The sequence below is a fragment of the Pocillopora damicornis genome, chromosome 7 (assembly GCF_964200805.1).
Source record: "Pocillopora damicornis chromosome 7, jaPocDami1.2, whole genome shotgun sequence".
NCBI classification, from domain to species: Eukaryota; Metazoa; Cnidaria; class Anthozoa; order Scleractinia; family Pocilloporidae; genus Pocillopora; species Pocillopora damicornis.
This window is the reverse complement of record NC_142676.1, coordinates 21,755,026-21,770,355: the sequence shown is the minus strand read 5'-3', so window position 1 is coordinate 21,770,355 and position 15,330 is coordinate 21,755,026. Positions and strand designations below refer to the sequence as shown.

The following is a 15,330-nucleotide window of genomic DNA, read 5'->3' as shown; positions in this document are numbered from 1 at the left end:
TTCATTCCCGGGGAGAAAGATTTTAGCCAACAGAAAACTTCGCTTTCGTTAGCCATTAATTACTCTTACCTGATTCAACATATATAAAACGAGTGTGCCCCGACATGAAGCGAGCTTGTGATTGGATGATGACAACAAAGCCAAAAAAAAAAAGTCTAGGTGTTCATGGTTCGCTTGTCCTCACTCTAAACTATGGAAGACATCGTGACATGCGTAACTTCACATCCGTGGCTAAGTAAGATTTAAAATATACAAAGGGGGTAAGTTTCTAAAGAAACTGTGATGCTGCGGCGGTAGGAGAGTATAACAGAGCAATTTAGTATTATCAACTGATTTGATGAGTAGATTGGCCATCGTAAAGAGTTTAAAAGCTGGCGTTTCGAGCGTTAGCTCTTCGTCCATTGCTCTGACGAAGGGCTAACACTCGAAAGGTCAGCTTTTGAACTCTTTACAGTGGCTAATTTACGTCATCTACTAAGTTGATAATACTAAATTACCTCAAGTAATATTTCAGATCGATTTAAATGTTTTAGATGGGAACTGAGTTCTTTGCAAGCAGCAACAGGTTTGAATGATTTTATCAGGCAAGAGTTGTCCTTTATGCGGGCGGATATTCATTTAACCAGCTAATCTTCAACGGAAAGGGATCAAACAAACATAACTAGTTCGATTTAAATCGACTGAAGAACGAACCCTGGTCTGATATTCAAACAGAATCGCTCACTTTGTCGTTATCGCTCCAATTCCCGAATATGGCGACGGCTTTATTATCAACAGCGTGTACAATGGATGTCTTGCCGATGATGAATGGATGGTGGCAGCAGAATCGAAGTGAACCACAACAGAACTGCCTTCCACAGGAACAGATGAAAAATATTTCAGGAAGTGTATGTTATTTTGCTCGCATAACTCGGGTTGGGTATGAGAAGATACTCGGCTGCCAATGTAAGAATTTTTTTTTTTGCTATGCTTATAGTAAAATTTCAAGCCTCATAATTTGGAAAATAAAGCAAATAATCAATTTCAAAGGCTGTGATCAATTCTATTTGTAGCTTATAACTCTTCCCATCGTATAAAATGAATATTATATAAGGACTTCCATTCGCTTAGTTACAAGAACGATTTGAATTTTCTTGGCCTCTCATTAAATAGACTAAAGCGCGGTTCCATATAATTTAGAAAAAAGTTGTAGTTTCTCGTCAAGTTGAATGCCGTATTTACACGAGTAAGCGTCCCTCCTACCTCCGATAAGTGCCGCAGTCGAAGTTCCCTACACCCAATTCTATTTCGCTAATATAAGGAAGACTATTTCAATACTTTATCTACAACAGAACTGAGGAGACTTTATAATATACTGGCACCCAGCCACTTGTACAATTATGTAACTTTAAACGTTTATATCTGGAGTTTCTAACTTTCATAGGTAATATTTATAATCATATAAATCTCGATCGTTTGTTATTGCAAGTTTACGCCTAGGTTTAGAACGCAAAGTTTATGCTCTGGAGGACATTTGTTGCCTAAGTAGTGTAATTTGTTACGAATTTCTTAACTACCGAAACAAATTTCATACTTTGGCTTGCCACCATTTCAAATCTAGTTACTTATATCTAGAATCTTGAGCAGATGAGATGAGTTGCTGGCCGGACATATAGAGTAGATTTCAGCAACTGAAGCTACGACTAGAAGGTATTGAGAGATTGCAGTAATGACTAATTATTGTAATTTAAACACTTCTTTGGTGGGTGTGCTGATGTAGCGAGCTCGTAGTTGAATGAAGAGAACATAAAGCTAACACGTACCTTAATATAGCGAACATGTAGTGAACTCGAACTAAGCCAAAAAATAATATATAGATTTAAGCAAGCCTAAAAGCGGAGCTCGAATTTTTGTTTCCGCACGTCTCAAGGGCACAACGCCTTGCCCCGGCGAGGACTAGAACCCGGGTCGTCCGACTCGGAGCCCAGTGCACTGACCACTGGACTACTGAACAAAGCCACGGCGTTGGTTTGCCCGCGGTACACTTGACAACGTATGTTAAAAGTATGTAACATCGACAGGCTCTTCGCTATGATTTGCAAAATCGAGCGCTTTAAAAAAAGGGTTTCTTCCGATGGGGTGCCTCCATGCCCGTGACTTGTGACTCATAATTTTGAGGAAGCTAACGCATGACACGATATAAACATTTGTGGCTTTTATACTCGCATAAACATATTGTACTCTTCTTTTGAAAAATTGTAAGGCCTATAGTTCATTTAAAAACCTATACAAGCGTTTAAACTCTTTGAAAGTTCGTATTCATAAAAAAAATGATGCTCAATGATTTTATTAATATCAAAACTATTTGATTTACGGAATTGAGTCAAGAAGTTAAAAAAAGACTCGCTGACTTTTATCCAAAGCACAATATATGTCATATGTCGCTTAAGGTAATTAATACCAATTGAATAACAAATTGGTCACAGGCGCACAGCAATATGGGAGCTATTTATTGAATTTAATACAAGACCAGCTATGGCATAAGTATCATTCTGAGAGGTTCCAAAAATAAACAATATTACTTTTTTTAAGCATCTTTGCGGGCCGGAATCTTTTATCCTCGAAACTTTTTGGCTAATCGCGCGCTCGTAAAAAATCCAACTTTTTACAATGCGGACCACGATCTGGAATTTTCCACGCTACTCGCAGCAAAGCAAAGAAAGCAATCTAGCCAAAAAAAAAAGTTGTTCATCGGTCAAGGTTGGTCTGTATGGGAAAAACTGTGCCTTTTGTCTTGAGTGCGACCCTCATCTTTCGGCCAAGCTCTATCCGTCACTAAAGACCATAAGAATCCCCACCCCCTTCCCTGGTAAATAATAAGTATTAGAAATTGACTGTAACATCTGCTAAACCACAAGTATGACTTCTGATAAGTTAATCAATATTGTGACCATATAAGACAAAAATATAGTCTCACTTCTGAAAGGGAGGTCTCGGAAATAATCAATGTAGCAATTAAATATATTAAATATTCCAAATAATAAACGTTGATACAACTTTTCAGTATTACTACTCTTGTTCAGTAAATATGTTGATGTCATAGCTTTCTTTACAGAACCGCCTGGGAATATATTTGATTGACAGTGTGTTCCGGTTTTGGTTTGTATGAAAACTCAACAGCAAAACGACAATCGTTTAGAAGTGTCCTTCCCGAAGAATTGAGTCAGAACACCCCCAAGGTAAGTTATGGTTCGTCTTAGAATGCTAAAGTGATTCACGTTTATAAGAACAGAGACCACATATACCGAAAAAACTTTGTGCTTCCCTAGTCTGAATGCAAAATGTCTGCCTAAGGTGACGAAAGACATTGTTTTGCTCAATAACTTCCTCATTCATTGTGAAACACCGTTGAAAACTTATACCTGTTCACACCCATTCTTCATTGGTTTCAAATTGCGTGATTTCAGACTTGTGGAATCTTTGGAAAAGGATCATTGAAACTTCAAGAAGATTCACGGTACGTACAGTTTCTTTTATAACCGATAGTTCATCACAGAGGCACCGAGGCAAAATATCAAAGAATTGGTCCTTTCAAGCCAAAAGAACAAAGTCAGTTCGAGCCAATTCTCTCAAAACTGAGCTATACAAAACCTTTTAAAGTTTAATTCTGCTCCATGCTTTATGTGTTTGCTAGATTCGATCAGTATTCATTATCATTTGGTGGGGCATGATGCTCTAGCTGGACTATTAGGTTTCCTAATATACCAGTAACAGTTACAAAGTCATGGATCTTTTCGTTTCAAAAATCCTGACCTTCTCTCTGTTTCGAATGTAAAACCTTTACCACATGATCCTCGAGGAAACCACGAGGAAAACTCTAAGAACAAAATCTTATGTTAGAAAAACAAGTTATTATTTTACTTAATAATTTCAAGATTATTTGAATTTGATGAATTCGCTTCTTCTACCATCCACGCCCGTTACTGCTTTAATAAGTCATCCATTTTGTTTATCACTTCTTTGATTACAGACTTAGTTCCACTCACTTGTATCATCATTACTTATGGTTGATTTAACCAAACCCCGATCCACGGATGTAACGTTATGTTTGAATGGGATGAAATTATAAATTCTATCTTATTTATGTCTCTCTGTAGATATTTGCTAAACATGAGAAACTTGGTCATTTTGTTGATTTTCGTGAGCTGTGCATTGTCTGTGGCGGCTGGTAAAAGCAGAACGAAACTCAAAATTCTTTCAAGTGACTCTGAATGCCAAGGAGGAGAGACTGTGAGCTGGAGTTGGTTGGTTACAGCTCCTTCCCCCATGAAAACTTTCTACATTGGAGAATGGTGGGGCGTGATGTAGGAAACTATAGCCAGCTCGGTAACCAAGGCTAGGGTTCGCCACATTATGCTTGATATGTTACACTATTTAGTGAATTCTAAATGCTTAGAAAATGTCACGATTACGCTTAGTTAGCATCACTTTTGTGTTGCATTACAATAAATATGAGAACTTCTGGAACTGCCGGGAGCCATTTTTTTTTTGCTTCTTTGTGCATCATTGTACTCTTTTTGTACCATTTTTTTAAGCATAGGTACTTGATTCTTTTTCCTTACTGTTAAGCTCAAAATTATGCTGGTATTACGTAGAACACTCTAACCAAGGACCTGACTGATAGCAAGTGATTTGAATCTATTGCTGATAGTAAGTGAAGGGAGAGGTGAACGAGCAACGAAGAATGCCGGGTAAAATCGTTGATTTCCTGACGAAAGACTGCCATATTGATTTTTTTTCCAAAAGAAGCAAGAAAAATATTATACAAAGAAAAATGTTAAAGAACTCTGACTCTTAGCAGTGAGTTCATGTTTTCATCGCCTTACTTTTTTTCCGTCAGCTTGCAAAGATAAAAACAAGCGTTGTAAATCCTGGGCATGGAGCGGTGAATGCAAAAAAAGTCCAAAGTACATGGTGATCAATTGCCCCAAAAGTTGCACAATCTGTCCAGGTATGCATATTGCTCAAGAAGTTAAAAAGATTACCCATAACGTTTCAAAATTTGTAGTAAGAGATCCATGTAATGACTTACATGGGAATAAATTCACAAGGAACCAGTAGAGAGGCGAAATTAGGAAAAAAGAAAAGGTCCGGCAGCACAGGTGACCAGGCACGAAGAGATCCTGATTCAGGGGAATGTGACTCACACAGAAATGTTGATGAAGTCTGATAAGATTAAGCGATGTACTTACATGTATATTGCTTTACTTTTTTTTTCCGTCAGCTTGCAAGGATAAGAACGAACATTGTAAATCCTGGGCATTGAACGGTGAATGTGTAAAAAATCCAAAGTACATGGTGATCAATTGCCCCAAAAGTTGCACAATCTGTCCAGGTATGCATTATGCTTAAGTGAAATAGATTACCCATAACGTTTAAAGATTTTGTAATAATAGATCCATGTAATGCTTTTTTCTCTCTTTCTTGTGCTTTCATTTTGATTCTGCTACCAATTCATATACACCAATAGGCATTCCCTGACTTTTCAATCATAGTGTTATTCTTCAAAAACGTTCAAGCTCTTTCCCCTTCACCCCCTCCCCCCCCCCCTTCTCCTTCCCCGACGGCCTCCTCTACATAACTGTTAGCTTTCTTGTAGTCAAGATGTCGGTTCAACATTAAATTTGGGTGACTTGTGTAAAGACATCGCAGAAAAAAGACCTCTTGCGTTTATTGGCGTATGTCACATACCACAATGGGTGAGTTCTCGTTGAATTTAAACGCAACCCTCTGTATAGGTCCTTGTATAATTACAGCTCTTTCTCTCACTGAAACGACTTACATGGGAATAAATTCAGAAGGAACGAGTAGAGAGGCGAAATTAGGAAAAAAAAAAGGTCCGGCTGCACGGGCGACCAGGCACGAAGAGATCCTGATTCAGGAGAATATGATTCAAACAGAAATGTTGATGAAATCTGATAACATTAAGCGATGCACTTACATGTATATTGCCTTACTTTTTTTCCGTCAGCTTGCAAGGATGAAAACGAACGTTGTAAATCCTGGGCATTGAACGGTGAATGCGAAAAAAATCCAAAGTACATGCTGTTCAATTGCTCCAAAAGTTGCGGAGTCTGTCCCGGTATGCATGATGCTCAGGAAGTGAAATAGCTTACCCATAACGTTAAAAAAAATTTGGGATAATACATCCATGTAATGCTTTTTTCTCTCTTTCTTGTGCTTACATTTTGATTCTGCTGACAATTCCTATACATCAATAGGCATTCCCTGACTTTTCAATCATAGTGTTATTCTTCAATAAACGTTCAAGCTCTTTCACCTCCACCCCTCCCCCCCCCCCCCCTCTCCTCTACTCCTTCCCCGACGGCCACCTCTACATAACTGTTAGCTTTCTTTGTAGTTAACATGCCGGTTCGGCATTAAATTTGGGTGACTTGTGTAAAGACATCAAAGCAAAAAGACCTTTTGTGTTTATTAGCACATGCCATATACCACAATGGGTGAGTTCTCATTGAATTTAATTGCTATGCTCTGTATAGGCCCTCGTATAATTACAACTCTTTCTCTCGCTGAAACGACTTACATGGGAATAAATTCACAAGGAACGAGTGGGGAGGCGAAATTAGGAAAAAAAACGGTCCGGCTGCACGGGTGACCAGGCATGAAGAGATCCTGATAAAGGGGTATATGATTCAAACAGAAATGTTGATGAAATCTTATAGGATTAAGCGATGCACTTACAGGTATATTGCTTTACTTTTTTTTCCGTCAGCTTGCGAGGATAAGAACCAACACTGTAAATCCTGGACATTGAACGGTGAATGCGAAAAAAATCCAAAGTACATGCTGTTCAATTGCCCCAAAAGTTGCGGAGTCTGTCCAGGTATGCATGCGTACAAGTAATCATTTAAAAAATCAAATAGATCAGCGGAAACCTTAAAACGTTTTGAAATTTGGGTTTCTTTTTAATGATATATTTAATTCTTAATAATGTACGTGTAGTGATGAGCATTCTTTTCTTTAAAAAAAGTCAGAGGTTTATCTCTCTCTCGAAAAATGTGCGATTTGTCACCCTGTCCGTCTTACCAGCTGTCCTCTTAAATTCATCGATGTGGGTCAAATGGTTTTTAAATGGCTTTTATAAAAGAGAAAAAGAAACGCTTTCCAAACTATTTTTTGTTTTCCAAAATAGCCTACTTTTTGATAAATCAATAGTTTTCCCCTGCATGTTTAGGAAAACTAGCAAAATTAATCAAATTTTGCGAACAAAATCTTAAAAAGATTAAAAAATCTTATTTCCCCCTACAAGATTGAGCATGTCCGTAAAAAACTGTGTCTTGAGAGTCAACCATAGAAAGATGCAGAGGTAATCTACAACCACTCAGTAAATGGATATTGTAGAAATTCTGCAACCAGTCACCTGATGTCACAGAAATTCTGTGACCACTCAGTCACTAGATGTCACAGAAATTCTGCGACCACTCAGTCACTAGATGTCACAGAAATTCTGCAACCACTCAGTCACTAGATGTCACAGAAATTCTGCAATCACTCAGTACCATGTTGTTGCAGAAATTCTACAACCACTCAACCACTGGATGTCACAGAAATTCTGCGATCACCCAATCACAAGCTGTTGCAGAAATTCTGCGACCACTCAAGCACTGGATGTTGCAGAAATTCTGCGATCACTCAGTCACAAGTTGTCGCAGAAATTCTGCAACCACTCAACCACTGGATGTTGCAGAAATTCTGTGATCACTCAGTCACAAGTTGTCGCAGAAATTCTGCAACCACTCAACCAGTGGATGTCGCAGAAATTCTGCCATTCCTTTGAACTATCTCAAAAAAATATGTAAAAAATATTTTATATCTTATTTTTATCTTGCATTTGCCCTATCCTGTAATGAAAGCCCTTAAGGCCTTATGGATGGAGAGTTAAATTACAATAAATCCATGCTACATTTTAGTAGTTTCAATACACGGTGGCTTATATATATATATATATATAATTTGCACAATGGAGAATGTGCTTCCGTTTTCAACGCTTTATTAAAGACCCGACGCGTTTCGGCATTTGCCTTCCTCAGGGGCCTTAACATGCAATTGTTACAGAGTCGTAATTGGTTAATTGTGTGACGTAGTACAGTGCATATTGCTTAATTAAATGCTGGGTAAAATCTCTCGTAAACAATTAGTGTTTCTAATTGGTTAACAGTTTTAAAACCTTTATAACGTATGTTATAAACAATTTATGTACCTAAAACTTTATAAAGGTTTTCGCGTAAAAACTTTATCCAGTTCTTTTGTTTAGTCCATATGGCTGAAAGGAGTTTAATGTTCTTTGCCAAAAAATCTCTCTTTCTTTAAGAACTTCTTTCTTTTTGTCAGTCTCTAAATGATCTTTTCGGATTTGCTCTATAATGGTTATGGTAACATTATTGTTAAAGTAAATGGTTTGAACCCAGGAGTATCAGTAGTTTGTGTAGTGTGATCGTCCGGGTGAGTGTAGTTCTGAAAAGAACTGTTGTTGGTGACTGACGTTTCGACTATCTGTGCGATAGTCATCTTCAGAGTCAAGTAAGGAATAGTTGTCAGTCGATGATGTTATAAAGTCTGGTCTGTTGAACGTGATTGGTCTGTTTAGCCGTGATGTGATTGGCTGGAAGACTCATGTAGAGTTTGTTAACAGTCATTGGTCGGTTTCGATCCGTCTGTTGTTTGTCGGTCTGTTTGTCGGTTTGTTCACGTCGTTAATGAGTCGTTTGTAAGGTGCTGGTAATTGTTGACATCTGTTGAGAGGCGTCTGTTCTAAGTTAGTGAACCAGCTTTCCAGAGTCAGTCGTTGAAAGTAGTTTGTACTGTAGGTTAAGCATTTAGCAGAGTCCCAGTCGATTCTGTGATTAGTTTGTCGGTGATGTTCAGAAATGTGATTGTTTACATCGCCATTTCTAGTAGATCGTTTGTGTTCAGTTAGTCGCGTGTTAAGGTTTCTACCAGTCTCACCAATGTAGGAGGCCTGGCAGTCGGAGCATTCGATCTTATAAATCGCTCCCTGTCTGTTGTTGGGTTCGTCTTTGTCTTTAACGTTGGTCAGCAAATGTCGTAAAGTAGTTATAGGCCTGTGAGCTACGCGAATGTTGTAAGGTTGTAGGATCCGCGCGATAGCCTCAGAAGTGCCTTTGATGTAGGGTATAGTAGCTGTAGTCGTGATAGATGTGGAGTCCCTGTTAGTTTCTGTAGTGTCGGTCACCCTGTGAGTGTTTCGTCTAATGAAGTCAGTGTTGTAGTTGTTTTTGTCAAAAACACGGTCAAGGTACTTGTTTTCGTCAGATAAACTGTCCGGTGTGTTGCAAACAAGTTGCGCTCGTCTTGTCAATGTCTTGATAGTCGTAGCTTTGTGGGAAGTCGGGTTGTAGGATGATTCGTCAAGAAGTCTGTCGGTATGCGTCGGTTTTCTGTATATTGTTGTTCGTAGTAAAAATAAATAATAAATAAATAAATAAATAAATAAAGTTGTCCTTGGCAGGTTCTGATAAGTCTCGTTGACGAAAAAGAGCCGCCTCAACACTAGACATGCTAGATACAATAGACTCGGTCGGTATACGTTTAGGCGTCACTGAGTGTTTCAGACGGACGATCACACTACACAAACTACTGATACTCCTGGGTTCAAACCATTTACTTTACTACGTTCACTTGGACGACAGAGCGAACGACTTGCGGACAACTACATCAGTCACGCAATTATTGTCAGACGAATACGACAACAACTCTGGTTCAACCACCGCTGCAAAGATCTTGGTCTCGTTCCGGCCGGACTTCGACTTAGGCCCCCGTTGAACACACAAGAGGCCATCCAGATCGTCAAATCCACCTGCCGACGACTGGTCAAAGCGCGGATTAACGACTGTCACAGAAGACTCAACCACTACAATAACAAATTACAACAACTACTTGACAAACTGAAACAACAATTACCGACTACCTTACTCGACACAGTCACAGTTATTGCCGACAGAAGAGCCGACAAAACGAGTTACCAAGCTCGTGACAAACATCAACAAAAACTGACGAGACTTCAACATAACAAAGACAAAAGACGACAAAGAACCGACGACAACTGGGTCAGGAACATCTCTTCCCGTTCCCTAGACAAGACTGAGACTCAAGTACTATCTTACGGACTGAAACACTCACTGACGCCTAAACGTATACCGACCGAGTCCATTGTATCTAGTGTTGAGGCGGCTCTTTCTCGTCAACGAGACTTATCAGAACCTGCCAAGGACAACATCAGAAGTAGAATTGCTTCCACGATACAATCAGCCTCTATAACTGACAGCAACTTAACCAAAGACGAACAACAAGCACTGAAACGACTGAAAAACGACAAGGAAATTGTTATACTACCAGCCGACAAAGGACGTGTTACTCCGACTGCCAGGCCTCCTACATTGGTGAGACTGGTAGAAACCTTAACACGCGACTAACTGAACACAAACGATCTACTAGAAATGGCGATGTAAACAATCACATTTCTGAACATCACCGACAAACTAATCACAGAATCGACTGGGACTCTGCTAAATGCTTAACCTACAGTACAAACTACTTTCAACGACTGACTCTGGAAAGCTGGTTCACTAACTTAGAACAGACGCCTCTCAACAGATGTCAACAATTACCAGCACCTTACAAACGACTCATTAACGACGTGAACAAACCGACAAACAGACCGACAAACAACAGACGGATCGAAACCGACCAATGACTGTTAACAAACTCTACATGAGTCTTCCAGCCAATCACATCACGGCTAAACAGACCAATCACGTTCAACAGACCAGACTTTATAACATCATCGACTGACAACTATTCCTTACTTGACTCTGAAGATGACTATCGCACAGATAGTCGAAACGTCAGTCACCAACAACAGTTCTTTTCAGAACTACACTCACCCGGACGATCACACTACACAAACTATTATTGTTAAAGTCGTGAGTTCGTTTGTTATGTAAAAAGTGTTCCGTGAGTTCGCAGCTACTCACTCCCTTTTTAATATGGTTTCTGTGATTGTTTAACCGTAGGTTAAATGCAGTTTCGCTTTTGCCAATGTATTGAAGTTTGCAAATGTTGCACTCGATTATGTAAATGATCCATGACGATTGGCAGTCCACTGTATGAAATATGGTATAGGTCTTGTTGTTGTTGGGACTGGTGAAAGTTGTGGTCTGGTTGATCTTTTTACACCAACTACACTTCGTTCTTTCACATGCTCTACATCCCTTTGGTATCAAATTTTGAGGTGTTTCATTTACAAATCTTGAACGAACAAGTCTGTCTCGTAGACTTTTCGGTCGTCGGTAAGCTACTAAAGGTGGCTTGTTAAAGATGAGTGATAATCTTTCTTTTGATTTGAGAAAGTTCCAATTTCGTTTAGCAATTTCTGCAATAAATGTGGTATGGGGGTTGAATGTAGTAACCAGAGGAATTCGATCTGTTGGTTCACGTTCTTTGGTCTGTAAACATTCCTCTTGAGTCAATGTTAGCACTTTCTGCATTTCGTGGAGAACTTTGCGTTGTGCATAACCACACGCTACAAAGAAATCCGAATATTCCAGGATTCGTTTCTTCAATGTGTCTGTTGAAGTTCTATATATATATATATATATATATATATATATATATATGTATATATATGTATATATATGTAAGCCTTGCAACACACAAGTCACTAAGCTGCAATTCCAGTACATGAGTTTTCTAAAGCAACGTTACTACGCAAGTGTCACGACACCCTATGTAACTTTACACAAAGAGCTAAGCCCAATTTAAGAAAGGAATGGAGCAAAGGTAAAAACTTAAAGATTGATTTGTCCTCAAAGTAACATATCTTTCCTTGAGAAATTTTCTTGTTGATGGCATTAGCTTTCTGTCTTCCATAAGCTCAAATGAACTGCACATTATACAGCTCTTAGGAAGGATCTCCACCCATGGTCTAGATTTTTGTCGAGGAACATGCTGAGGAGTCCATTTTCCATAGTAAGTACCTTTCCAATAATGCACCTTAAAATTGTCCTTCTCGACGGCCAGGACCTTGCCAATACAGGGAAATTTATTGTAATTGGCGAAGTACGTAGCCACAAAGCAACTGACTTGAAGAGTAGCGAGGAAATCATCTACCATTTCAATAGGCGCTTCCCTTTCCCTCGGGGTCCTGTAACGGCCTGTGTAAATCTGAAATATTCAACAGACATGTCATTAGAATTTGCTTATTTAGGTGAGTATTTCGACTGAGATGTATCAATTATCAATTGTTCTTATCATTTTATTCTTTTATTTATTATAAGTGATGGATCATGTAACCATGTATTTGCTAACCAAGATTCCCACTCTTCAGATGCTTTTAAGGGCATATTCTTGGGATATTTGGTGGGAAGATCTTGCATGTACTCTGTAAGTAAACATTTACACCAAATTTATAACATGTCAATGTCACATTTAATCTGTTAATTCAAGTGGAAGAGTTCATACTTTCTATACACTAAATTTTGAACCGTGCTCTTGCCTCATGCAGAAATTTTTTCGATCACAGTGCTAGTTGCTATGTATTTATATTCGTTTGATAGATAACTTATATGAATATTTGCCACACACGATTACCACATTGCACAGGCAGTTTTGATTGTTGGACCTCTCAGTTACTCCAACTGTAGCTTGAAGTAATTACTTTATGTTACAACAACTTACCTGTAACTGTATAAACGTCCAGTTTGTCTAAGTGCTTTGAATAAACCCCAAAAAAGGCATCTATGTCCTCGTGGGTATGTCCCACTGGGAGAAAGGTCACTCTTATCAGAAATACAAGAAAGGAAAGTAGTGTTGTTTTTTTATTTCAAGTTCAGGTTAGATTCATTCAGTAGTTGCAAAAATTGAGATTGAATGGAAACTAACTTCCCACCCAAATGGAGCTTGAAAACATTGCAATGTGACATTTTGACGCTTGAACAAAGTGCCTTGTGGGAAGTGTGAATGAGGCAAATGCATTTCTTTTAAAATTACCCAAGATAAGATACTTTCTAAAAATTTTATCTTCAACCAGAAGTGCCAGCAGAGCAAACATGTAGCGGTTCTTGTTTTCTCTAACATAGTTGTCAAACTGCAGATACAGAATGGGTGGTAGGTCAAATTCCTCCGACCATCTTACAAGGACTTCCAACAGAACTGTCATGGTAAGATTACAGTCATGACGATACTGGTAGTAGTCAAATGACCCATAAATCTCCTTTCCATTTTGTGCTTGTCCATTATGAATAATGGAACTGACAAGGTGTGTTCCCACAGTTGTAAGTGCAGACATTGCCGTGGTAATTTGGCGCACACTTGGGACATTTGTGATGTGCGTTAAGTCGCCGAGACAATTTGCTCTAATGATTGTAGATATATGAAAATCATATATGTGCACTGCGGCAAAGAAACGAATATTAGAGATCCTTGCAGCAATGAACACTATTGAACTAGTAGTTGAAATAACACCTGTAAAAATTTCATGCCCGTACAGGATTTGAACCCATGACCTCTGCGAGATATTGTTATGACTGTTGATGTAAACTAATCTGACACTTGTGAAGATCTCGGCGTGATCCCTCCAAATCCAAAAGGGAATGAGATCTGGTCCATAGCAGTTTTCTTCAGATGTTGTAAGCAATTCCACACGTGTCTTTCTGATATCTGAGGGGCTTCTAAGCTCTTATCCACAATAGCTGGTACAGGCTTCGTATATGCGTCATCAGTGCACAAATCGGCGAAGTAGTCGTTTAGCTCCTCCAGTGATTTAGTGTCCAATGTCACGTTAGCAGACATGCTGCGTTGTTGGGACAAGTTATCTACGTGCTTCCACCATTCTCTGGATCCGACAGGTGCCTTTGCGAGTGTTCTTCTGTTCTTACTAATCAATTCGCTTATTTTCCTGTTAACCTCAACCAGGATGTTGATCTAGTGCATTGTCCATTAAGTGGGTTAAGTCTTGCAAAAAATCCGCCGGTTGGTATGTAGGTTTAGGCGGGTGATAAATACCACACGTTAATAACAAATGTCCCAAGGGTAATTTTAAAATCACATACAGGAGCTCGTAAAGCTTTGATCTGTAAACATCGATGATGTTTAAGTTACTCCTCGCGTAGATAGCAATCCCTCCCTTACTTCTTTTATCCAGTCCCGACCATTTTCTATCCCGTCTGAAAATAGAATAGCCAGGAATGTTGACGATAGCATCCGGCATTTCTGGTTTTAAATGCGTCTCTGATACAATACAGACATCAATGTCCTATTATTCAAATCGGCTTCCATCGCCACTGCCGCTCGAACTCTGTTCTTGGTTTTGGCCAGACTGCATATATTTGTAAATAAAAACTTTGGTACTGCAAATTCAGAAACAGTTCGCGAGACGGGGTTCTGCTTCCGTTTAGGAATTGGGACAAGGTTCTTCATATCTCTGGCCCTGGTAGATGAGCTCACATCTCCTCGAATACTAAAAATGACCGGAATAGATTTCTCATCACGGCTTTCACCAGAAGATACCTTACCCACGTCCACTCCCAGTTCACGTCGCCAGCTGCCTCCCCGACAGCCTCTATACCGATAAAGATTAAACATCTTCAGTTTCTGAACCACAGCAGGCATAGGTTTCAATCGGCTTGCTGTAAATTTGCGGAGTCTCAGAAGGTCTTGTTTCGTATACGTAATAAGTCGAGTCGTATGACTCTCACACTCGAAGCGGTTGTCTGGCCCTGGATTCGACTCCACGTCCATACAAATGCATATGTCCAGACTGATATCCTGTTCACTGCAAGCGATGGTTAACAAGTCATGTTTGTGCCATACCAATACAGAGTACCGAAGACGGGCATGTCGCGAGCGCCGGGTTACGAATCTTACACATGAACAAGGACCATGCCGAAGCACCGCGTCATCTCTAACTCCAGAATCCCCACAACAGGCCTTTCGAACGCTTAGCAAGAAGCTAGCCAGACTTTCTTGGATTATAGGTTTTTCTAAATGGAGACATAGTAACAGAAGAAGAGGAGCTAAAATCCTCGTGGCCGCCATATTGGCGCCGCTAACCCGACCCCAGCAGCATTGCAGCACTTGACGTTACAGCATGCAGAATTTCTGCATCACTTGACGTTACACCGTGCAGAATTTCTGCAGCACTTGACGTTACATCGTGCAGAATTTCTGTAGCACTTGACGTTACATCGTGCAGAATTTCTGCAACACTTGACGTTACATCGTGCTGAATTTCTCGCGAGTACTAGCATCCCA

The 15,330-nt window shown here is 39.5% G+C and overlaps 2 protein-coding genes and 1 long non-coding RNA gene across 3 annotated transcripts; 2 read left to right on the top strand and 1 right to left on the bottom strand.

Moving 5' to 3' along the window:
• The first annotated feature begins 3,442 nt into the window (after positions 1-3,442).
• On the top strand, positions 3,443-5,391 carry LOC149043112 (uncharacterized). The gene is made up of 4 exons (XR_016188865.1): positions 3,443-3,496; positions 4,137-4,207; positions 4,880-4,990; positions 5,264-5,391. It is a non-coding gene; the product is annotated as an uncharacterized LOC149043112 (long non-coding RNA).
• Positions 5,392-5,734: 343 nt separating this feature from the next.
• Positions 5,735-7,004, top strand: LOC149043111 (uncharacterized). The gene is made up of 3 exons (XM_089213697.1): positions 5,735-5,738; positions 6,011-6,121; positions 6,773-7,004. The coding sequence occupies exons 1-3, from the start codon at positions 5,735-5,737 to the stop codon at positions 6,901-6,903; spliced, it is 246 nt and encodes an 81-aa protein (XP_089069823.1). The 3' UTR covers positions 6,904-7,004.
• Positions 7,005-12,592: 5,588 nt separating this feature from the next.
• Positions 12,593-14,425, bottom strand: LOC149043110 (uncharacterized). The gene is made up of 3 exons (XM_089211368.1): positions 13,986-14,425; positions 13,069-13,397; positions 12,593-12,855 (listed from the first exon to the last, which is right to left on the bottom strand). The coding sequence occupies exons 1-3, from the start codon at positions 14,285-14,287 to the stop codon at positions 12,743-12,745; spliced, it is 744 nt and encodes a 247-aa protein (XP_089067494.1). The 5' UTR covers positions 14,288-14,425; the 3' UTR covers positions 12,593-12,742.
• Positions 14,426-15,330: the final 905 nt, after the last annotated feature.